Source organism: Salarias fasciatus, chromosome 2 (assembly GCF_902148845.1).
Source record: "Salarias fasciatus chromosome 2, fSalaFa1.1, whole genome shotgun sequence".
NCBI classification, from domain to species: Eukaryota; Metazoa; Chordata; class Actinopteri; order Blenniiformes; family Blenniidae; genus Salarias; species Salarias fasciatus.
The window spans coordinates 16,731,341-16,755,364 of NC_043746.1; the positions used below are offsets into that span (position 1 = coordinate 16,731,341).

The following is a 24,024-nucleotide window of genomic DNA, read 5'->3' on the forward strand; positions in this document are numbered from 1 at the left end:
TATTGACAGCCAGCAGGAAAAATAAATGCTGTCAGATGTCTAACTTCATCAGTCACTCCATAATTGAGTCTTTCCACATGCTTTCACTCACTGTTTTTCAAACATCTGTACTGTGCTTATAAGTGTTAATCACATGGACTGTAAACTTAACTTGATAATTCTGTTTAGAATAACACAGTTTAAAGCGTTACAATGGCTATTCCTTATTTTTTCCAGTAATCATACTGAAATGAGCAAAGTGCTGCTTTAGTGTCATATTTATAGTTACAGATATCAATGGTATCACTCTCATCTTAAGCTGCAGTATTTCCATAAAATGTCAACTTCTTTCACAAAAGCCAGCAAGCATCATCAATGGTCTGGGGTAACAAATGCTTTAGGAAACCATGTGCTGTTCCACTTTATCACACAGTGTCTGGTCTGTACTCGGAGGACCAGTTCAGCTCTCCTCTTAACGAAAAGTTCTTCCTTTCAAACTGGTGAAAGGTTCTTTGAAAATCTCCTATAGTTCCATCTTACCAGTGATAATCACTACAGATGTGCTGCGGCTTCACATCTTAAGAGACTGTGCTTATTGCTGAACGCATTATATTAAGAGAGGTCAGAAATAACACAGAAAGTAACAACAACGCTCTAATACTTGGTCATTAATATGTTAAGATATAGAGGTAGTGATTGAAGCATTGATTGACAATAATAAACACTGAACAGTGAACTGAAGCTCAGAAAAAAAAAATCTCATCTCAGAAGAGTATAAATACAGAGCTTATCATAGCAGAAATAAAGTTCTCTTGCTTCAAGGCTGACACATAAATAATTCAGACTCTGGACCGCTCGCTGTCTCTGGGTTTTTATCGGTCTGCAGGATCGTATGAATCCTGGGAGGGATGTATGGACATGAATCAAGAAGTTTCAAAGCTACTGCTTCTACTTGAAGCCACGATGTCAAAGCCAAAAATGTTCTTGGTAAAATTTAGCACAGCGCGACGGTTTTGAACGGGTGTCAAAAAATGGGTTTGAACTCAGCGGCCTGCCACCGTGGCTCCTCCGAGCTGCAGCTTCATCCCGTCACACCGACTGACGAGCCGCCCCAAGACCTCATCCTTTCCTGAAACGGTCACAGTTCACGTCCCCGTTCCCACCCGGCGGCCGGGCGCTCGTGAACCAACACGGAGTTAAACCGTGAGATTCAGTCAGAATATAAACAAGTTATGCTCCCGATGAATAATGCTCTTTCCATCGCGGCTCCAACATGCAACAACAGCAGACGTGTTTTCCTTTCACTGCACTGGGGACGGCTATTTGCTTGGTTTCTGTGTTTGGCCGAAAACACTGCCCTACTGATTGTTTGAATTACACTTTATAATGTATAGAGTCTCCCATTTGTGAGCCGCCTCTGTTTAAACTCAATACATTTGGGTATCGGTTTAACCGGCCACCCAGCGTGACTCTTTATGCGGAGGGATTAAAGATTAACAAAAACAAACAAAGACACTTTCTGCAATACAGAATATCTTTTCAATCAACTTGACAGAATTATAATATGATATAAAACACAGGCAAGAAATAAAATAGTTTGTGAAGACTTTGCCAAGTGAATTGCATATTAAAAAAACAATCAGACTTGCATTTGCACACACAGCATGGCACCAACAAAAGCTTATGACTACCTGCATTCATTTCACAATGTGTGAATGAGTATGGACGTATGGGCGCCGCAGCAGAGTGTGTGTGTGTGTGTGTGTGTGTGTGTGTGTGTGTGTGTGTCTGCAGTGACGTCTGTGTTCCTGGTATTAAAAGTGTGAATGTTTGTGTGTGAAGCGGTGGACGGCCGCCAGCCCTCATTATTGTCATTCTCCTCACTGCCTAAAAGCGAGGCAAAGAGAGGCAAAGCGGCTCCTTTCAACCGGGGAGCCGGGGAAAGATGGAGACAAAAGGCCAAAATTAAACAAATGCCGGAAAGCGGCTTGGAGGGCCAGCCCGTGGTCAGACGCTTTGAATGAGAGGGGATGGCTGCAGGGATAACCCATCTGCGTCTTTCAGTGGGGAGACCACACAGATACGCCCCGCCCCAGCCTGCAGCTCAGCTGTATGTCCACGCACGCTGGGGTGCCAGTTCATGCGCACGTCTTATGTCTTCATGTGCATTTTCTTGGAGTTCACATGTAATCTGTAGGAGCTGGGTTTTTTTTTTTTTTTTTTTTTTTTTTTTAATCCTCTCCACAAACATTGACCTTGACTTGACCCTGGAATCTGTCTGCGTGCGCTGAGCAAATACTCACAACTTCCACTGGAGCTTCAACACGTGGACGTCTGTCTGAAACCACCCGTCTTCACCGCATCCTTTTTATATGATGATAGTGTTTCACAGTACAAAAGTCTGGCTGCGGCTGAGGGAAGAGCCGTCCAAAACCTGCAGGCTCAGACTCTCACTCGCCGCTTCCACTCTCCCCTCGCTGGATGTGTTGTGGCGATGCTGCGTGTCTGAACACGTTGACTCAGAAGCGAGGAGGTGGAAAGACGTCGGCACACGTTCAGATCCGGGGTTGATTTGTTGCTCTGATTTCAGCTCCTCCACGCCGTCTCCTGCCTGCGATATTTCCTTCAGATGGAGGTGATGGATTTTGAGGTGTCCTTGTGGTCCATGGCTCTGCTGCTGCTGAGAGTGGGCGATGAATTGACGGAGCTTTTGTGGAGAGGAGGAGGTGAAGAGAAAGTGGGTGAACACATCAGGTCCTCATGGCATCACACCTGAAAACAATGAACAATGCAGAGAGGGAAGATTTGAACAGGAAATCACAGGAGGAGTGTTTCTCACAAATTCTGTTCAAATTCTCCACACCACAGTGGATCATGCTTTAGCTGCATGCCTGAATCCCAAAATAGGTTTTTGTTGAGTGTGGACTGACTTGCAGCGACGGGGATTGAGTCTCCGGCCTCTCCGGCTGCAGCTCTCGGCTCTGATGGTGCAGCGGCACTGACACGACGCTGCGTCCAGCGCCCACTTCCTCCCTCTGCAGGGCCGGCAGCGGGGAGTCGGAGCGGGAGAGACGCTGGTGGGAGGAGGTGACGGGGGAAGAGGAGAGGACGTGGCTGGAGGAGTCGCTGAATTTCGGGTCCTGAATAAGGAAAGGTAGAGAAAGAAAACAAACTAGTAAGAACTGATGCTTCCAATCCTGGGGTCTGATTAACAATACAACACATTATGTAAAATAATTCAGATCCAAGATCCTTTTTACATTTTCTCACAATATTGTTTACGCCAAAATACATAATTCTAGCTGTTACTTGTAAAAATGTTAAAAGTCACTGTGATGGCCCTCCATCCATGGCCTTTGCTCCAGCACAGGTTATCATTCAGTCTGATCTATCTTTACATTTGTCACAGTTAATATTTCGTCTTGCTCCCTACATCAAGCCTCTACATCTCCACCCAGTGTAGCACAGCATCCAAATGATATTTTTTAAAAACAAACACTGTGTTCTTGCGCCAATCCAATACAACAAACTGAACTGAGGATGAGCAAAAAACAAGTTCTTCATCCATTTTTCCACACAACTAATCTAACACAGATATCAGCTTAATGATTTAAGAAGAGAGTTTCAGAATTTTTTTTTTCAAGACAGATGGAAAAACCCCTCTCATGGTCTTTTTGTCAATCACAGTGATTTTGACTACATTTCTAGGTTGCTCTACTTCCATATGAATGCTGTATCAATTCCAAAAGCTCAGAATGACAATTTATTAGTTTTCCAAAGTTGTATTTATCTTGATTCCACCACTGGTTGCTTGTTCAGTCAGGTGTATTAATAAAGTGCAGCTCAGTTTGACTTCCTGTCTCACTGATTTCTTCTGAAATTGTAAACCGGTTGATTATGACACTGCCACCCAGTGGTTGGAGGGGAAAATGCTTTTATTTTATAGGGATAAAGGTTTAAGTTGAGTAGTTTGATTTGTATCTGTGTCAGTAGACGACAGCTTCTTTTTTTGTTTGATGTGCCTGAAATGTGGCAGTGTCAGATGTTTTATTCAGAATTTGGATGTTTAAAGAACAAATGAGCAGCTCTCACTGACACTTGTGTTTTCCTTCAAGAGTTAAAAAAAAACACTAAAAATTGAATACACAAATATATTACCTTTCTTTAAGTGAGGCAACACATGATTATATATTAATTCAAAACTCCTGTGCTGCGAATTTATCACATCCATGATGAAATGAAGCACAGGGCATCATAAAAAGTTTAAAAGATTCATCTGCTGAAGACCACAAACATCTGAATTTCCCCAGTTATTGAGACGTTTCAGTCTCTGGACGACCAAGCCCGCTGACGGACCGACTAAAATGAAGCGAGGCTTGTCTGAACAAGCACTGGTCTGAAAACGAACCCACACAATGCAGCGAGTGGGAGAAGTGTGACTAAAGAGGAAGAGTGTTTCCTTCGCCGCTGACAAACTTTCTCCTGTCTCCCTGCCCATTGCCATGGCTATGTTCACTTCGCTGAATGTGACGCCTCGGGTTTCTCCTCCAGACGCCCCGCGTTCTGTCCCGCTCTGAGAAAGTTGCCAACATCGGTTGGTCCATTAAGTAGAGCTGGTTCTGCCTCAGTCGTCCCGAGAGTTTGGCGGTCTTAATGAAGTTACTTAATGAGGCAGAGAGGGCCATCTTTGTTCACGTCCCGCTGACCACGCCTGCCGCTGGCATGGACGGAGGAGGGGGCATTTAGGAGCAAATTACGCAGATTTCACCCCTGCCAGAGTCTGAATAAAGCCCGTTCTGAGTGATGGATGGGTGCTGAGGGACATCACACCCAAACCGAGTCACCTCTGGCCCACGGGGGCCGGAAATGACTGACAGCAACGTGAAGGGGAAGCAGACAAAAAAAAAAAAGAGTGGAGAGGAAAAGAGAGCTTAACCGGTTGATCCATCACTGTTTCCAACTCAAACGGACCCTGAAACATGCGCCTCTATATTTTCATTACGGAGGCTGAAGTTATATCATATGTTACAACACTGATGACCCTAATTACCTACCGACAAAACAACGATAACTATGGTGTTCAGTGTGTGTGTGAGTTTGTGTGTGTGTGTCCTTGACTGCTGAGGCTGTAAGACAAATTGTCCTTCAGTTAAAAACAGCGACCAGATAACCCAGTTCCCAGTCCCCTTCCAATCTAAACACACTGAAACTGAAAGTACCTGAAGCCCAATTATCAGCGGGTAAAGTGTCAACCTCAGTCTCCTAATTGAGTCAGGAACTCAGGTGATTTTACAGAATAGTCAACTCACGAAGCTCTGACGTCTTCAGCTGTCTTCTGTCGTGACTTCCTCCGCTCTTTTTTCTTGTCTTTTCTGGCAGGAAGACGATCAGGTCTGAAAACGTCAAGCAGACAAAACATCACACGCTTTATCAGGAAAACAATACAAACAACTAAAATCTCATTACATTCTGGGTTGAAATGAGAAAACAAGGGGAACAAGAGAAGCTAAGGGAAATAACTGAATGTATTCTTGAACAAACTAAGGTTGATCATTCAGATAATTGTGAGTTTGTACATTAATTTATTTCATAATGAGTCATTTTTAATATATGTATTTTTATCCATATATCTAATCTACTTGATTGTATTAGTTAAGCCATTGTAAAAAATTACAGGGTGGACTCTGGTGATTAGAGAAGTGGCATTAAGCGTCCCCAATCAGATAAATAGTTTTTTTTTTTTGTTTATTTTTTGTAATACCTGCCACATCATACAAACTGTATAGAAAACTGGGTGCAACAGGAAGTTTGACTGCATGCAGTCACCAACCGCTGAATAAGCCTTGGCAAACATTGCAATGTGTGTCAATACGCAAGAATAACAACGTCATCCAGGTTTACCACTGGTGCCTTCAGGAGATAGACGAGCCGAGCTAACAGAGCACTGAGCCACGTGGACCTGGACGTGGTTCACGAGGCCGCAGATATTCAGCCACAACATGAAATAATCATGATAGCTGTTTCATCTTTACTGTGTAAACCTACATTCACTGGATGATTGATAATTGGGCATCTCTTTGTTAATCTTTAGCTGGACTGCATATGGAGTATTCTGCCTTTTATCCAATCAATTGATGGGCTCCTGTTTGCTCAGGGTGGATGAAGAGGGTTAAGAAAATGAATGGATGGACGGATGGATGATGAGTAACACACACTGTAAAATGAGAGAATACATCTGCGAGCGTGTCTGGAACACACACACACACACACACACACACAGGCACCATTTTAGAGTGCTCTTCTGATCTCAATCTGCTTTAAATTTTAGAGAGAGCTCAGCAAAGCGCTGCCTTTAAGTTTTTCCAGCTCCAACTCGTCTCATTTGCTGTATTAAACTGTATCCGATTATGGGTAAGATGTTTATCAGCTTAGCCCTGACAATATTAGCAGGTTGCGCCGGCGCTACTGTTGTTTTTGGAGCTCAGAGGGGATTGGGATTCGTGACTCTGCTCGGTCGGTCTGCGAGAGAGAGCACATGGCAGGGGAGATAAAATCATCACTATGGTGACAACAGGATGCGGGTCGTCCCGGGGGAGGCTGGGAGAAAGTCACACAGATGCTAACTCACTCAGGTTCACACACACACACACACACACACACACACACGCACACGCACAATTATTGACATAAAGTATGTATATTAAAGCCCGTGAAATTCAGACACGTCTTTAACTGCAGGTCATACACACACAAGCACACACACACATACACACACAAGCACACACACACATACACACACAAGCACACACATACGTTGGAATCCTTTATTTATGTCCACATCCTAACAGGAAGCCGGGGGACATAAACTTTAGAGATGCAATCACATGATTGTCTGCCTGGACCTGCCAGTATGAGGCACACAAACAAACACCAGGCACCCAGCAGAACCCTTCCCCTCGCAGCGCGGTGATCAGTCCCAGCTGAGACCCGGCAGACGCTGCACAGCAGGACCTTCTTCTCATCCTGCTCTGACAACTTTCCTCATACTTAATGGGTTTCTTTTCTGAGAAAAATCTGGAGCTTGAAAATCTGTAACTTCAGTCAGACAGACGTACCGAAGAACTGCTTAAAGAGCCACTTTAACAGTTAATCGATGTTTTTCAAAATTTTAGATGTTGGAATATTACTAAAAACTGTTTGAAGTCAGCGTGACAATTCAGGAGTTGTTTCAGGCCCCATCACATTGTATTTTTTTTTTTTTTTTTGTTTTTTGCTTGAAGGGTGTCACAGTATTTAAAGTACTGACAGTTTTCCACCACAGTACGCATGATGCTATACTCTTCAACACAGAGAGAAAAGAAGAAGACTTCTCTCTATGACAGCATGAATCTCAACGTTCAAACTACTTGAAAAATGTGAAGGCACACACACACAGTACGCAATAAGATGAATAAAACTTAATGCAAATGAAAAAAAAGTTTTCTGACCATCTCCATTGTAATTCCCTTGCCTGAATTTCCTACAGCGCATAAATCACACAATTGGTGGGCTTCTGATCCAATATAAAGTTTTTTAATATCACCCCAGATGACACAACTTTCAAATTCAATGCTCTATTAAATTATGCAAGTCCCAAAAAATGAAAAAGGGAATGAGGAGTTATTTCCTTTAGGCAATGTTCAACCACTCCTGGCTGTGCACGTTTTCTTCTGTTCATGAATCATTCTTTCCTGATTCAAATACTCTCTGAAGAACAAAGACACAAACAGAATCACATCCAGGATGGTTTTACCTTGCTGTAGGTGTTGGCTCGGATCGCTCTTTTAATCTGCACACAAGTAAAACAAATAAATAAAAAGGCATTGAGATTGATGACCAACAGGTTTACCATGCATATCTTACAGTGTGTGTATGTGTGTGTGTGTGTGTTCATTACCTGCACTCACACTGGCTGTGCTCGATGAAGGGCAGCTCGATGAGCTCGTGCTTCATGAAGGACGTTCTCATCAGCTGCACACAGATCGGCCACAACATCACTCAACAGCCACCCTCGATCCACGCTGACAGAGTGTGTGCGCGTCTGTGTGTGTGTGTACCTCCATGGTGAGCGTGTGAGTGAGCGACGGGACACACTCCAAGGCCTCGTCAGCACAGCAGCCGCCGCACCGCCTCACCGACACGCAGGACGGGACGAACAGATGATGAGTCTCGCCCGGCAGCTCCCGCCACACCTCCACCAGAGTGTCCCGAGGCTCGCAGCCGCTCCGCGAGTAAACCTCCAGCCACCGCCGCACTGCGTGACAGCCGCACACGGAAGAACGTTTCATGCTTTAATTTGTTTTGGCTCCTCAAACTTTTGTCTTTGAAGAAATGTGCAGCGTACCCTCACGGCCTTCCCGGGATTTGGGGGAGTCTGACGGTCGCCAGTGAGCAAGCTGGAGGGAGAGAAAGAAAATCCTGTAATTTCTTTTTTTTTTTACTATTATGCCAATCAAACCATTTCACTCTTGTCGCCTGGTTTTGAAGTTTTCCCTGCAACCTCCTGCTGCTGGAGCCGACCGGCAGATCAAAGCGTTTTCTGTTAATGAATACCGCAATATTTCACACCTGCCATCGGGACACGACAAGCTCCATAAAAAAGGGGGTAACGAGCACAGAGAAAGGGAAAACACTGGACTTTGGCATTCAGACACACTCAATGGAGAGAACGGAGCTCAGCATTAGGACGGCTGAATAAAAGTGCTCTCGTGTTAAGATACTTCACACACAAAAAAACACACATTCCCAGCACAGGTAGGGTCTGCTGGCACAGCGTCTGAGTGTCTGTTCAAATTTCAGGCCCATATTTGCTTCCATGAATTAGCTGCCGGTTTACCGCGAGAGCTGCACCTGCTACCTTTGACCTGAAGCCTATCGAGCGGTCCTGATACTGGAATTTCAGTAGTGTGCCGGTTTAGATAATGAGACTGTCTGCCCCTGGATTTCACTGCAACAAGCTGAAATTTAAGAAGAAAGGGGCTTACAGAACTATCCAAACAACCATTATCGACGGTCCATCATATAATATCCTCTAGTCAGTGGAGTAGTTTTTACTTTACAACTAAATTTATGACTCTAAAACATGTGATAACTTTGTAAAACCCAGTGTGATTTGACATTTAACAGAGCGTACCCAACTGGTTCAGCTTGTGACTATTAATCGAATAAATGGGAACGAGTGGCATTTTGTGGCTTCGGTTTTCCATCATCTGAGGGCAGTCATCACTTCAAACTCCCCACACAGCTGAAACAAGCATTGTTCTCTTGACCAAACAAATCAAATATGAATGAATCAATAAAGCATCTCATAACTCCACAAAGTCATCTGATGACTCATCTGAAAGGCTGCAGGCCGTAAGGTAAAAGACCACCGGATGCCCTGGAAAGTTCTGGCAAGCCTTCGTTGGTAAAAGAAATTAAACCTTCAAAGATTCAACCCCAGAAATAGATCGTCTGGAGTCAGTACCGTAAAGAACCACATAATCAGATGAGACGACTCTCAGCTGGCACCTCCAGCTCAGACAAAAGAAAGATTGTAAAACATGTTTGATCAAACCATTAAAAATCATCAAGTTGCAAACTGTGAAAATTGAATCTTTCACCAATTCAACCAATAAATAAAGACATTTGTGTTTCAGGGAGGTTAAGTGAGTCTTCGCTCACCTCATGAGGATTGTGTGGATGATTCTTTGAAGAGACTTGGATTTGTTTTAATCCATCCGTATTCTTCACCATTAGGCTGAAACCAGTTTTCTTGGAATGTAGGTGGAATCAGGCCCACAGGGAGAACATGCAAACTCTCCTCAGAAAGCTGTCTGAACCTGGCGTCAAACCAAGAATAGTCTTTTTTTAATTTTGAGGGCGCTAACTCACTGTGTGTTCCTTCTTACTTTAAATTTTACATTAAATCTCCAAATGTGTCATTCAAATTTCAAATACTCCTGGGAGACTTTCAGGGAATTACTTCAGTTATTTGATCATTCACCTCAAACACATGCTTCTGCACATTGGGAGAAACCTAGAATATCCACAGTGAGCGTGCATGTTTAAATGGCATTGTGTCAAATACAATGACAAGCATGCTATTTAATTGTCTTCTATCATGTTCAGTTTCATATTTACTGATCAGATTCTAATATTTTCTGATCGACTCTAATCATATAAGTGATAAAAATGATGAGAGAGTCAGATCAAGATGCTGGGGCATTGATTAATGACGCAGCTATACGTATTTGCATCTAATGGTAGGACTTTTACTTGTGATGACAAGTGTTTGTTTTTGTATTTTTTTCAAATGTCCATTTGAGTGTCACACACTGACCACACACACAGAAAGAGGAACTGGATCTGAATACTCTGTTTGAGCCAATGTGCATGAAGACCAAGGTCATTTCTACGAGAATGTAGACTTTGCTCATTTGCCTTCTTTTAACAGCTCCACCCCCATCTCTACACAAACACACACACACACGCGCTTATAGTGACCTCCTCAATGATATAATGCAGTTTTGTGAGCCATATCTAACAAAAACAAATGTAAATTCTTCATCCCAACTTAAACCTTGAAAAAGCTAATTTCAAATACTCCCTAAGGTTCAGCATCTCCGTAGATACAATGTAGGATGGATGCCACAAGTGTGTCGAGCCCCTGTGTTTTGGACCCCACAAAGGAAGTAAAAGATGAACAAACACACACACACACACACACAATCTCAATCACTTTTGTCCCACATTGATGTCAGAACACAGGGTTCAGCTCTGACTGAGGCCATTTTGTGACTGCTGTGAGCTGAAGTGTGCCTTCTTTGTATCAGTCTTCAACACAAGTCTAAGATTAACTAATTTTGGCAGCTGTATCTGTCAGTAGCCAGCACACACACACACACACACAGACACACACACACAGACACACACACACACACACACACACACACACACACACAGTCTCGTATTTCTATCCTTGTGGGGACCTTCCATTGACTCCCATTCATGTCTAGCCCCTAACCCTGACCCTAACCCTAACCCTAACCCACACCACAACAAAGCCTAACCCTAAAGAAATGTTTTTGCACTTTTACTTTTTTCAGTAACAACAACATGGTCAAGAAAACACTGTTTCTCCTACTTAGGACTGGAAAAAGGTCCCCACAAGGCACGTCGTTCCACGTTTTGCTATCCTTGTGGGGACATTTGGCCCCAACAAGGATAGAAATACGAGAACACACACACACACACACACACACACACACACACACACACACACAGATACAAACTTGCGTACACAAGCACCTGAGTGCCAGCCCAAAGCCATCTGGACTGTCTGCCTACTGTCTAACCCATCTAACTCCCAGCCTCTAGCCTCTCCCAGGACGCACTGTTCAAATGAGTGTGCATGTGTGTGTGTGTGTGTGTGTGTGTGTGTGTGTGTGTGTGTGTGTGTGTGTGTGTGTGTGTGTGTGTGTTATAGCTCCAATCCATCCCTCCCACACTGAGCTTCATCACTACAGGAAGAGGAAGATGACCCCCTTTCCCTCTCAAACAGGCAGTGGGAGCGGCAGACGGCCTGACAGCCCACGGTCTCCAGGCTGTGAGCAGGTGATGAGGCTTTCTGCTGCACGCCGCCGCCGCCGCCGCCGCCACCACGGCTGTGCCATGTAGTGTCTAGGATGATGAATCACAAAGACATACAGTGGAGAGCGGCACAGAGTCAGGGCTGGGTTACACACCACTCCAGAGCACTGCCTGTTCCTGATACGAGTCTCCAGACATAAATAAAAAACCAGCGTATGCAGGTTTCTCCATATGTGAGTCCATATGTTACACTGAGCACTGTGCCACTGCAATCAATGGACCTTTCTCATGAATGACAGGAATGTTGTGTTTAAAGTGTGCAAAGCAAACATCCTAGTTTGCTGCCACTTTTTTTTTTTTGGGATAATTACAAATAACAAATGTCTTTGGAGCGGATATCTTTGAGCCAGCACGTGAAACGCCCCCACGCGTACGAAGCATTCACACAGAAAGCTCGACTTGAACGACCATGCAGCTTGCCCTAAAAATAGGATTCATGAATGTTTAGTGTGACTTCATTATCATTTCTCTTTTGAGCGCTGACCAGTTGAGAGTCCTGCTTATTTATGTTCGTTATTGGTTATCTTACGTCTATTAGTGGTCATTCTCAGTCTCGTGTTTGGTGTTGTGCATCTCTGCAAAGGTAATGGGCTGCTTTTTTTTTTTTTGTCAGCTTGCCATTCAAACTTTTGCTTCTTTTTGAAGCTACTCGTGTTTATTTCTTTAATTCTGCGATTGGCGGTATTAGCACCACCTTCCATTAATTCTGTATCCATTTGCGATCGCTCAGAGCCGCACTGGGGTTATTTTGTCTCTCAGTTTTGTTATTTTATGATACATTTTGTGTCTCCTTGTCTTGTGTCTCTTTGGTGTTGCATTTGGTTGTTTTGCATCTCTTTCTGGGTTTATTTCTGTGATAAGTCTGGGGCCCCCTGTACCCCTGGGACCATGGGCCTCTGGCCTTATACCCATTCAGTATTCAGTTCATGGTCAGCAGAGACAAAAGAATTCGCAATGACACAGCTAAAATATCTGTTGATGGTCATTCATGATACAAAATGCAAGTTTCTGTCTGGTTTCTAATTTAACTCGGTATGTTTTGAGTCCTATTTTCGGAAACACAGCCAAACTGATCAACCATATTGAAAATACTCACAATAATACATAATTTAACACTAAAAATAAAACATTGAAGGAACATTTCATTACTAAGCAGTTTTATCACCAAAGATTTCATTGATAAGTCATCACTACGGTTGAAATGCAACATTTAAAAAGTCCAATAGAAACAGTTGATCTGTCTTTTCAGTGAATCAGGAAGCTGTGAATCGAGCTGGTCACAGAAGGTGACAAAGACTCGTTTGGCTTTTCGACATGCATGACTTCTGTTTTCAGATGACAGATGGGAACATTTGACACACAGACTGACAACAACTGATCAGTTGACCTCTGTCCTGCCTTCCCCCTCCAAACACAAGCTCTAATAGCTTGTTAACTACAAAATGTATATCATTAACTGACTCCATGGCTAAAAATGTTTTGTTCATAGGCAACAACGTCACTGCTTTAAGAGATCTTCACTTCTGGAATTAAAAGATGGCTGCTGGGCGAACCAGCAGAAACTCAAGCTCTTAAACATTTTTTAAATGGTTTTTTTTTTTTTTTTTTAGATTTAGATGTCCTGGTAGAATTAGGGACACGTGCTTCCAGTCACGAATCTAACCACTGCTTGGTTAAGGATTGAAAATATCAAACTATTCCCTCAACATGGGCAACAGATGGGTTTTATATGCAGTATATAGCTAAATCTGGAAGAAAACTTTTACTACTTGATTGCTTAGTAATCGTCCCACTAAAGAGTTATAATGACTAATCTATCAAAATCAAGAAAAACACTGGACGCGAATGTTGCAAACACCTATAAACTGTCAATAAAGTCAGTCTTTATATAATCTCTGCATAACATAACTGCAATGACACAATAAAGCATAACAGCCTTGTAAAATAATCCCGGCAGTGAGGATGATCTGCTGCAGGCGGACCTGAAGTGACAGGTGTCATTGACCTGGAGGTTAACTCACACAAAGATACAACTTCTCCCACACGACCTCAGTCCGATTAATGTTCGTGAAAAGGGGGCTTTCAGTTTAAAATTGTAAAGGGTCACATAAGCTCCTGTGGGAGCACCAGAGAGGGGCAGACTGCCGAGCTCTGATCTGCGTCCATACGTACCTTGGCGTGGGACGTGGGTATTCTGGAGAGCAGCAGGAATTGAAACATTCCTAGAATAACTTGAAGCATAATCCTCATTGTGCAGGAGTCCAAGGGGCACGCAAAAAAATATTTTTGGGCCACTCCAGAAGAGAAATAAAGAAAGGGGCTGGTCGTCCTCCCTCCCTCTGCCTCCGTGACCGATTAGAGACGCAGATATCCCGCTTTCAGTCCCCAGTCTCCCTTCCGTGAAAAGACTCCCACGGTGGCATCCTCAGGATCAGGAGTAGAACTTTGTTTAGTCACATTTGATCTTTGATGAGGATCTGAACTCTCCCCGGAGCCGGGGTCTCTATCAACTCTGCTCTGATAGTTGAATTCTCTAATTAGAGGCTGAAATCTAGCAGAGCCCTCCCCGTAGTAATTACACACACACGCGCGTATAAAAGGACAAAATGTGCATCTATTAGGATGTTCTCTAATGTCCGACGAGGGCACCGAATCCTGACCTTTATCCTGAAAGTTGTTTGAACTTTACAGTGATGCCTGGCCGGGTCTATTTTAGGCAACCGTCAGTCTGCGGGTCCTGATCCCGGGAAGCCGGTATGGGGGGGTCCGCGGTGGCGCGAGGGGAGGATCACGCAGATCCCCGCGGAAACGTGGAGCGATTGGAGAATCCTGCTTGGAAGAAAATTATTTAAAAAAAAAAGAAAAAAAAATCAGTAATCCTATGATCCAGTAAAAGGTTGCGTTATCCGGTGCAGACGGGTCGCTGCTGGCCCGAAGCGGGGACGGTGCGGCATATCTGCCTCCCGGCGCGGTCAGGCTCTCCACACTGCCGCGCGCTCTCGCGCTCTGAAAATGTGACGTTCGGCGTCCGGGCGCATCTCTGCCCTCTCCTCCTCGATCCGCTCACAAACACACCTCGAATCGCATCGGCGGCGGTGCAGCAGAGCGCGTGCGGACACGGGGCGGTGTGGAGAGGCAGCGGGCTTCATCTGCTGCCGCGAGCGGCTTCCTCATTCCCATCGCCCTTGAGATGCACGCAGCGTAACCATTGCACTGCCAACTTTTTTCCAAACTGGACAGGCGCACTGGACCACAGGTGCGGCGTGCCTGCCGGTCCCCGGGCGTGGGGGTGTCAGAGGGGCCCCTCGGGGCCCCCGAGAGGTGGAGAGAGGAGCTGCTCGAGGACACTGAGGTCACATGAGAGGGCTTGGTTTGATATGAGGAACATTATACACACTGAGGCATTATTCCAAACCCGACCTCTATTTCCTGACATTTTCCAGACTAAATACTAACTGAATCAACTTTTGAAATAAAGCACACCTGTGCAAACCGTTAAATTCATCCAACCAGTTCATCTGAACATGATCCCAGTTAACCCTGAGGTGAAGGCAGGGGACACTTAATCTTTGCTACACACCTACATGGGATTTAAGAGCCCTCACTCAACCTCTGCTACATTTTCTGACACATATACACATGAAGAACATGCAATCTCTCCATAAAAAGTCCCCAAAGCTCCACCTGAAGTCAGCCTGGGACATCTCCACTGAGATAAGAGAGCAAAATAACACACCACTGCTGACACGCAACTTAACTAGATTACTTATTCCTATGACAAATAAATCCTCAAAATACATTTAGCTTTTGACAAGGCACATTTTTTAAAATTTTCACCTGAAAATGAAGCGTTCACGGAGACTTCCTAAACGCTGCTCAACAACATTGTGACACTCAAACTCAGCAGGTGTGATACAGCCATAATACCGTGAAAAAAACGTATTCTATTGAACATGAATTTGATTTAAATCATGAACTATCAGGCTGCTTTTTGTAAAGGTTTGAGGGTCAGTTTGTTACTTAACAAGTCAATGATTTAATCCTGTGTTTCACATTACTCTGTTTCTAAATAATAATTCAGAGAGCCTGCATGTCAGTGTTTAATTGGACAGCAGGACTTCATTGCTTCACTGTCTGCAGATCTTTACTAAAGATAAAACGCAATTGAAACTACATCCATAAGTTTCTTTCCTATCGTTTGTTTGTGTGTGTGTGTGTGTGTGTGTGTGTGTGTGTGTGTGTGTGTGTGTGTGTGTAGGCTCGCTGACACCAGCGTCTCAGTCATGATGGCGTGTTTGGGTTATGACGGGGCACTCACACGCCACATGAGGGTGAGGGCGTCTGTGAGTGATGCGGGGACACGGCGTGTTATCTGCTGCTGACGTCTCAGAGCCGGGGCCGCTGGTCAGGGAGGGCCAGGAATAAAAACTGGTCAATCTTTAAGCGTAAGCCACGCCACGCGGGTGACATTTACAGTCAGTGCTCCGGCTGCTCTTTTGAAAATATCAAACCGTTTTTTTTTTTTACATCAGATCGCAAATCAACAAGTTTCAAATCATTCATGTGGAGTTTAATAAACAAACACATTACCGTGTAAAGGTTGGTTATTTCAGCTTTTTAGATTTCTCAGTTCATGAATTGAAGGTTACATTCCTCAAGTCTGACAGCAGACTTAACAGAAAAAGTTGCGCATTCAGAACTTGGGAGAGATAAATGATTGTCGAATTACTTCACTGGCATTTCTGTGCAAAAGATAACAGTTAGAGCTCATGTTAACGTTTCCCGAGGAGCAAAATGGCAAAAACCACGTCAACCAGTCACTGAAATGTCAAAAAGTGAGAGAGATGCAAACATTTTGAAGGTTTACGTCTCATGATTTTCAAGACAATCATAAAAATGACAGACGAACAAACTGGAAGTGATGAGAAGAATTCAACATTTTAATTGTTTCTTTCTCTGAGGTCCCTCCAGGGAACAGATAAGGCAGTCAGAAAACAGACAACCATTTCTCACATCTGCAAACCGAGAGGTAAAACTGTGAATCTTGGCTCTGGGAGTTTAAACAAACGCCAGTAATGCACATTCCTTTGTTCAACATGTATACATTTTTCAAGCCTCAGTGTTATACACAACTCACTCAGTGGCAACCAGTTCAAATATAATATTAATTTTCATTCGTAGCTTCTGTTTAAAACACGACATCCCGAGGTTGTACCCAGAGATTTTATCTCCCAGACTCTCGAGTAACTGGAGAAACCACGGACGAGGCGGCGGAACCTGCAGGGGGAGAGGAAGTCCACGTGTTTGACCAGTGTAATCAATGATTCAAGAGAAACCGTATTGTGAGCGGATTCCTATGAAACATGATTAAAGATCGTGCCTTGTGGTTCTTTGCGACCACTTTTTCCTGAAGCATGTGACACGACAGCCTCCTCGGTCGCCCTTCAACAGCCTGAGGCTCAACGCGGAGGAGAAGGTCCTGTCAGAGTCGTTTTAAAGACTTCTACAGCCTGTCCATCATGACTCCATCTGCTTCGAAGACCTGCAGGTTCTACAATATTAACACAAATACAGGAACGTAGTTTTGTTGTCAGTTCATTCGAGGCAGTTTGGTGCTTTCTGATTACGGCTCCTCTGAACAAATAGAGGATCAATCCATCAGGCGGTCACTTCTAGTCCAGTGATATTTAACTCGGCACGGCTGTGCAGAGTGCTCATTTCAAACCCTCCCAAAATACACCCAGGATCTGCAGACAAACACCACTGCAGAAACATGTTTTACAAGGTCAGATAAACAACCTTCAGATGCTAAAACCACACCCGGAGCCAGCCTTCCCTCTTCCTCCTGCCGGCAGCTGGAGCTCCTACTTGTCCTCTCCTCCGCTGCGGATTTTGTACTTCTCCTGAAACTCGGCGTGTTTCTGCCGCAGGATCTCAGTCTGTTTCTTAAAACCGTTGACCCTGTTGACGAGACGCAGTCACGCTCAGCTCGGTGATTCACCGTCTGCGCGGCTGGGCCGCTCCCGGACTCACCTCGCCCTCTCTTTGGCTTCGTTGTAAATCTCCGTGATGACTCGGTCCTTCTCATCCATGAAGTTATTATGAACCTCCTCCAGTTTCCTGAGAAGGTTGGAGAAACACTTGTGTTACACGACGGCATTCAGGGAATGACTTTGCTTAACCCGGGCTGCGGCGGCTCGGCGGGCGCCTTGTGTGCTCTGCTCGTATTTATGGGTTTATACAGCTGTTACAACAAGATCCCCTCAGCACAACCGAGTGAATCCCAACAAACACCAGTGGCACCGAGTCAGTCGGCGAAAACAAACGCCAGGCCACAGGTCACGGGGTCGCGCCAAGAGATGAGTCAAGGAGAGACTTTGTTCATCTGGAAGCGACGGCGAAGAAAGAAAAAGCTCCCCTTCATAAACCTGAGCGAGCAGTCAAACCTAAAGACGGAGCTGCTTTTTATTTATTTGTGTTAAAAAAGGCGAAGCCCTCATCCATCACGCTTCCCCGTGTCCTACCTGAAGAAGACGCCGTGCGCGCCGATGCTCAGCATCATGGCGATGACGCAGTACGCCACCAGGCGGAAGTTCCTCCTCCTCCTCTTCTGCTGCTCCTCCGCCGTCGTCTCCTGAGCCTGAGACTGCCGGAACTGCTCCCAGTAGCGAATGCTGTCCTGCGCGCCCGCGCTGCAGGAAGAGACGACAGAGGATGAGGGCGGCGCGAGGAAGGAGTAAAAAAAAAAAAACCTCCGCCGAGCTGCGATGGGTGGAAAACTCCTTTGCGATTCGGGCTCCTGAAATACTCCACCCGATTGATCTAACATGCACGTCTTTGGGTTGCAGGAGGGAGCTGGGGAACCCAGAGGAAACCCACACAGATATTTTTAGGTTATGCAGTGAGCAGAAAAACGTGATGTTTTTGTGTTTTGTCGAGTGCATGTTAATTAGGAGAAAAAAAAAAACCAAAACCAAAACACAATTTACTGAAAAGACCTTGTTCACGGCACGAAATGCATCAGCATTAACAAGGGCTGCATTCCTCTTTGTGGAGGGCCTTTGTGCATGCTGGTTCACCAGTACGACTAATTGGGACATTTAATGAAACTGTGTCATCAGTTAACGCCTCCAGTGTTTCCTGGACTGTGACAACAGACTGAAAAAAAAACAAACTCTGTTTTACACACAAGCAGAACCCAGAAACACAAACCGATTTATACATGAGACTGATCAGAACCTGTCGCACACGTCCAGCATCTCTATGGAAGATTACCTTCGAGTGGAAAGTTACATCTCTGGTCAGTCATTTCCGATGACCCTGGTGTGATCCAAAAGACTTGGGCCTATGTGTGTGTGTGTGTGTGTGTATGTGTGTGTGTGTGTGTGTGTGTGTGTGTGTGTGTGTGTGTGTGTGTGTGAGATGGTCCAGTGACCCATGCCCACTGTCAGCTGGGAGCTCTAGCCTCGTGCCAGTAGCTGGATAAAGCGGGTATAGAAAGTAAATTGATGAATAAATAGATTGTAAAAAGAAAAAAAAAACACTGATTCCTTCTTTACTGAGCATCACCATGGCGTTTTAATTATACGCTGATGAGGATTTTGCGTTATAAACATTTTGTTGTGATAAACGAGGCCAGAGATCTCACACTGCTGCGCAGCTTCATAGAAAAACAGATCAGATCCGTCAGTTTGCTCAGTGTGATTTCTTCTCAATGCACACTTTTGTTGCTAGACTGCATTTAGACTTTAGTCTTTTAAACCACGTTTGCCCAATGTCTTTATCTCAGAACGAATCTCCTGTAAATCCAAACAAATCTGGCGGAGCAGTTTTGCCAGACTTTGTCTTTGTAATCAGTCAAAATGGCTGGCGGCCTTCCAAACGTTCTGTCATTGCAGATCCGACCATTATTTACGCCTCCCCCTCTCCGCCATTAGGATGGGGGTCAAATTCACCGTGGTCCCTCACCTGGGTCTGTAGCTGGTGGCGCTGGAGGTCGATCTGAAGGCCTGGCTCCCCCTGTACGGCTGTTGGATTTTGAAGTCGTACTCCTTCCTGCTGGGCTCCTTGCTCAGGACCCGGTAGGCCTCGTTCAGCTCCACAAACTGGCTGTGCAGCGCCGGGTTGGAAGGGTCGCTGTCTGGGTGCAACTGTGAAACGGGCAGTGATAAGGTCAACAGACCAGAGCAGGCAGTGAAGCAGTGGAAGCAGGGACACGACTGTCTGGACCGGTCAGCGTCAATTAATGCACAAAGACGCTTTGTCGATGTAAAACAAATGCGAGCAGAGGGAGAGTGTGCTCTTGCAGCCAGGATTTTTTTTCCCCTCTCTCTCTCTCGCTCTCTCTCTCTCTGTCTCTGAGGGGTGACTGGTGTCACCTCTCAGTTATGCCAGAACCACAAGTTAAATACACACGTCCATCCGTATTTACACTGCGGGCCACAGCATTAAAAACAAACTGTGAGGAAGCCGCTGTGGGAAGAAGTCAGCGGGCGTGGACGAGGCTGTGAAAGGCCGCCCTCATGTGGCGGCACGTTTTCTTTATTTACTCAAAAGAAATGGGGCTCATACCTTCTTCGATTTGTCAAAAAAAGCATTTTTTATTTCCTCCAACGAGGCGTCAGACTTGACTCCCAGAAGGTCGTAGTAGTTCACAGCTTTTCTGTGGTGAAAAAAAAAAAGAAGAAAAAACAGTTAGAGCTGAGAAAATACACAGCTTCAGATGATAGTTTGCTAAATCCAAGTATTTTGGTGGGTTTATAAAGGTTGTGTATTTTAAAATAAATACTCTTATGACTGAAATACACTTTGATCCAGTTTAAACTTCATGGCAGACAGAGGAAACTGGTTACCGGTGACCCACATATGGCCCACATTCCCGTCCTCAGTGACCCAGAAAGCCATTTTTACCACATTTGAACTCGATACTCTCCACCCAGAAATGAAAACTGTATTAAAACTTGTATACATTTCAGAGCCATATTTTCTAGATATTCACTTTATGCTTTCAGGTTTCTATTGCATTTACAGAAAACATTTTTGGAGTATAATGGCAACAAATGTAAATTTCACAGTGTTTTTTTTTTTTTTTTTTTTTTTAAACCGCAAAGTGCTCACTTCCTTAAAAATAACAGATTATTTGTTTGAAATATTCTATTTATAAATGGAATGTGCTGCAGCGCAGCTACTTTTGATTTAATAACTTCAGATAATAGTTAAAGGAGCACTTGTAAAGATCTGTCTTTGTACTCAGTTGTGTTTCTACTTAATACTGACAAAACATGAAATGTCCATCGATCCTCTACACTGCTTCATCCCGCTGAGGATCAGGCAATTTAATGTCACCGACTGACCTCAAATGATTTAGTGAGACTGAACTTGAGTCAACAGATAAAACAAAGAACGTGGAGAGCTGGCTACGTCTGGAGTCAAACCAGGGACTTTCTCATTGTGAGGAAAGAGTGCAAAACCACAACAGCACTGCTTGGTTCTTTCTCCTACACTGAATTCTGCTATTTCTGCAGGAAATCTGCAAATTTCGCCATCACATTTATCATATCTAAAAAGAAAAAATTCAGCAATTTTATCAACTAAAGAGACCAATTAGCCTCAAAAACATGTTTGTTTGTTTTTTTGAATCTGGAAACCAAAATATCTACAGAAAACTCCAGCACAGTAATGAGCTTGGGTTTGAGTAATGAGGTAGGGTTTTTGTGTTATGGTTACACTCAGCGCGGTGAAAATAAGATGAAGTTGGTGGCGAGGAATTCTGAATTTTCAGCAAATAATGGTCAAATTAAATATTGATGTCTCTCCTGTTGTTCCACTTTACATTTTGTTTTAACACAGATTTTTAAAGCATTGGATGCCCCAACAGCTGTCACAACTGCCCTCGATGTTAGCGCAGCACAGTATACACACCATGTGGGAGAAATTTCTTCTATTGTGGCTGCATGTTTTGAAAATTTCAGGTGCGATCCTAATCACGAATACGAATCTTTGGAAATGATCTGAGATCAGCATGACGACAAACTTTTTTGTAAAAAGATTTGTATCCTGCTAAGTTTTTTTGTCACAGAGTGGGTACCTGACGAAGAGTCTTACTTGTGTGTGTAGCTCTGGGAGAAGAGCCGCAGTCCACTCTTACAGCACCACAAACAGCTCTGACACAGACGCAGCTGAGCCTCCAGCTGCATGATGGGAACCTTCACTGTGACGATCTGAGCAGGAGAGAGACAACACTGATACAAACATAGTACAAGAAAGCCACTTGCGAACAGAAAACAGACTCAGTGGATTGTTTTTAACGTTACAGAAGGATCCCGGCTCAGTTGAAGTGTTTCTTTAGTTTATTCTTGCATAGTGAAAATACAATTATCAACTGGCAGTCAGCATTTGCAAGCTGGACTGCAGCTGTCTGTGTAATAAATACTGTGAACTGTTTGACCTCTATGTGTCTGCTGCACCCTGAATCTAATCTTCATTGACACTGTATAACAGGTTGTACATGTTATTTAAAGTTTCTGAACCTGTGTACAGTAATAACTAATAAACCATAAAGTCCATCTTTCCAAATTCACATAAAAGCATCAAATTACACCTAAAATGAAACAAAAACAAAAACCACTTGAGATGCCCGTGAGATTTCACAATCTGCTTATATCATATCAACAGTTCCCACACATTATTGTGAAGTATCAATGGCAAGAGTCATCAAATATTTCATATTTAACACTTCCTATTGAATGAAAACATTTTCACACCTCATCGCAAACACTGAATATGGACAGGGTGTGCTGAAGTTCTCCTACTAAATATAGTGAATATCACACTGCACAGAAGTTGTTCAATTCAGAAGTGTAAAGCAAATTGAAAATGTGCACTTAGGTAAACCACTGCAGCGCTGTTGACTGTAGCTACAATAAAGTACAAAGCACTTGACTGAAACTTAATTTTCCTCATGTTTTATTGAATTTTGAACAGCTGACTTAAAGTTTAACTCAAACATTTGTTCAAAGTATACTTTTAAAAACACTGGTGTTATTACAAACATCCAGAGATACTGTCTGATCACAGGACTGAGAGAATTGTTGCTTCTTTTTGTTTTTGTCTTTACCTTTCAGTGTGTTTCCATTGAGAACGCAGGAGTCAGCAGCCCTTCTCTCATCTGTCCACATGTGAATGGGGGCCACAACAGAGAAACATTTTTTTTTTAAACTTCACATTTGAATGGGGGGGCCACAACAAAAGTGAGAGAAACATTTTTATACTCTGACGACCTCCTGCGTACAAACGCTCCAAAACGCAACACAGGGGGGCGGGTCCGCTCTTTGATTAATCAAACGTATTATCAAATATTCTGTAATTTAGGGATCGTTCACATCATCAGCAACACCGACGGCTACAGAGATCCTTCTGGGTTTGGATTTGAATTGTTATAACGATGAAATGGTCCCAGCTGTGAGGGGGAAGCGGACAAAGTGTCCTGCAGGAACACATTGTTCTGCTACCTGAGCGGCTAATGCTAACCGAGTGCAATAACAAACACTTCTGCTGCTGTTAGCTCCGCTAAATACACCTGACAACACCCGCAGAGTCCAGAGAGCAACAAGAAAGAAATCACAAAACATGCTTCAACTTGGAAACATGATTAAAACAATAAGTTGAGTCAAGAGAGGTGACATACCAGAGGAACTGTGTGTTATGACACTGCAGCTGGAAAAGAGCGTCAATTTCCCTACAGTCCCCAAACGCACCACCGACCCTTCACAATAAAAGCTACCTCCTCTTTCTTGATGATTCGTTTTCATTTCATATCATAATATTATTAATCACCAGTACCCTTTAAGAGTTTATTTGGCCTTTTGATCATACACCACTACCCATATTTAAAAAAAAAAATACTGAAATGCCCCTGATAGTCTGATAATAAATCATTGGAATTAGTAAACTCCTCCTTTAAATGAAAAATGAAATGTATTTAAAAAAAAAAAAGTTTAATTTCCCGTTTCTCTTTATTAAGTCTAATGACGTTTAATGTCAACATTTGTCCAGACTTCTGCTGTATCAATAATGGTAAAAGAGCTTTAATAAAGCTATTGAACATGCTTAATGTGGCTACGTGTTGGTTACGTGTTGTTGTATCAGCTCTCTATTGCTTATTATTACATAATAATTGTATTAGAAGAAGTGCCTATTGATTTCGGCTGACAATCTTACTTTATTCAATAATGAGCGGAAATGTCTTTTACTGTGTGCAACTTCACAGAATACCGCCCCCTACACTACAGAGAGGGAGGGAGGGTCTGTTGTTCCTAGATTACCTACAGAAACTCACCAGTGTCCTAGATCTCAGGACATGTCCCTGTTTCTTTA

General features: G+C 43.8%; 2 protein-coding genes across 2 annotated transcripts; both read right to left on the bottom strand.

Annotated features, from left to right (window-relative positions):
- Positions 1-2,184: 2,184 nt before the first annotated feature.
- Positions 2,185-14,714, bottom strand: vegfba (vascular endothelial growth factor Ba). Its single transcript, XM_030106155.1, has 8 exons — positions 13,822-14,714; positions 8,363-8,414; positions 8,076-8,272; positions 7,916-7,989; positions 7,772-7,807; positions 5,289-5,372; positions 2,910-3,119; positions 2,185-2,751 (listed from the first exon to the last, which is right to left on the bottom strand). Exons 1-8 carry the CDS (start codon positions 13,897-13,899, stop codon positions 2,730-2,732), a joined length of 753 nt encoding a protein of 250 aa, XP_029962015.1. The 5' UTR covers positions 13,900-14,714; the 3' UTR covers positions 2,185-2,729.
- A 1,854-nt stretch (positions 14,715-16,568) lies between these two features.
- Positions 16,569-23,380, bottom strand: dnajc4 (DnaJ (Hsp40) homolog, subfamily C, member 4). Its single transcript, XM_030116830.1, has 8 exons — positions 23,336-23,380; positions 22,766-22,816; positions 21,754-21,869; positions 20,221-20,311; positions 19,618-19,799; positions 18,174-18,341; positions 17,683-17,769; positions 16,569-17,610 (listed from the first exon to the last, which is right to left on the bottom strand). The coding sequence occupies exons 3-8, from the start codon at positions 21,843-21,845 to the stop codon at positions 17,514-17,516; spliced, it is 717 nt and encodes a 238-aa protein (XP_029972690.1). The 5' UTR covers positions 21,846-21,869; positions 22,766-22,816; positions 23,336-23,380; the 3' UTR covers positions 16,569-17,513.
- Between the last annotated feature and the right edge of the window lie 644 nt (positions 23,381-24,024).

Bases quoted from the DNA above. Each gene is read 5' to 3' on its own strand.
- vegfba (XM_030106155.1), bottom strand. From the start codon at position 13,899: ATGAGGATTATGCTTCAAGTTATTCTAGGAATGTTTCAATTCCTGCTG. The intron at 7,990-8,075 runs GTACACACACAC...ATCTGTGTGCAG, and splicing joins CTCACACGCTCACCATGGAG to CTGATGAGAACGTCCTTCAT. The intron at 7,808-7,915 runs GTAATGAACACA...ACTTGTGTGCAG, and splicing joins CACAGCCAGTGTGAGTGCAG to ATTAAAAGAGCGATCCGAGC.
- dnajc4 (XM_030116830.1), bottom strand. From the start codon at position 21,845: ATGCAGCTGGAGGCTCAGCTGCGTCTGTGTCAGAGCTGTTTGTGGTGC. The intron at 20,312-21,753 runs GTAAGACTCTTC...TTTTCACCACAG, and splicing joins TCCCAGAGCTACACACACAA to AAAAGCTGTGAACTACTACG. The intron at 17,611-17,682 runs GTGAGTCCGGGA...TCTCGTCAACAG, and splicing joins GAAGCCAAAGAGAGGGCGAG to GGTCAACGGTTTTAAGAAAC.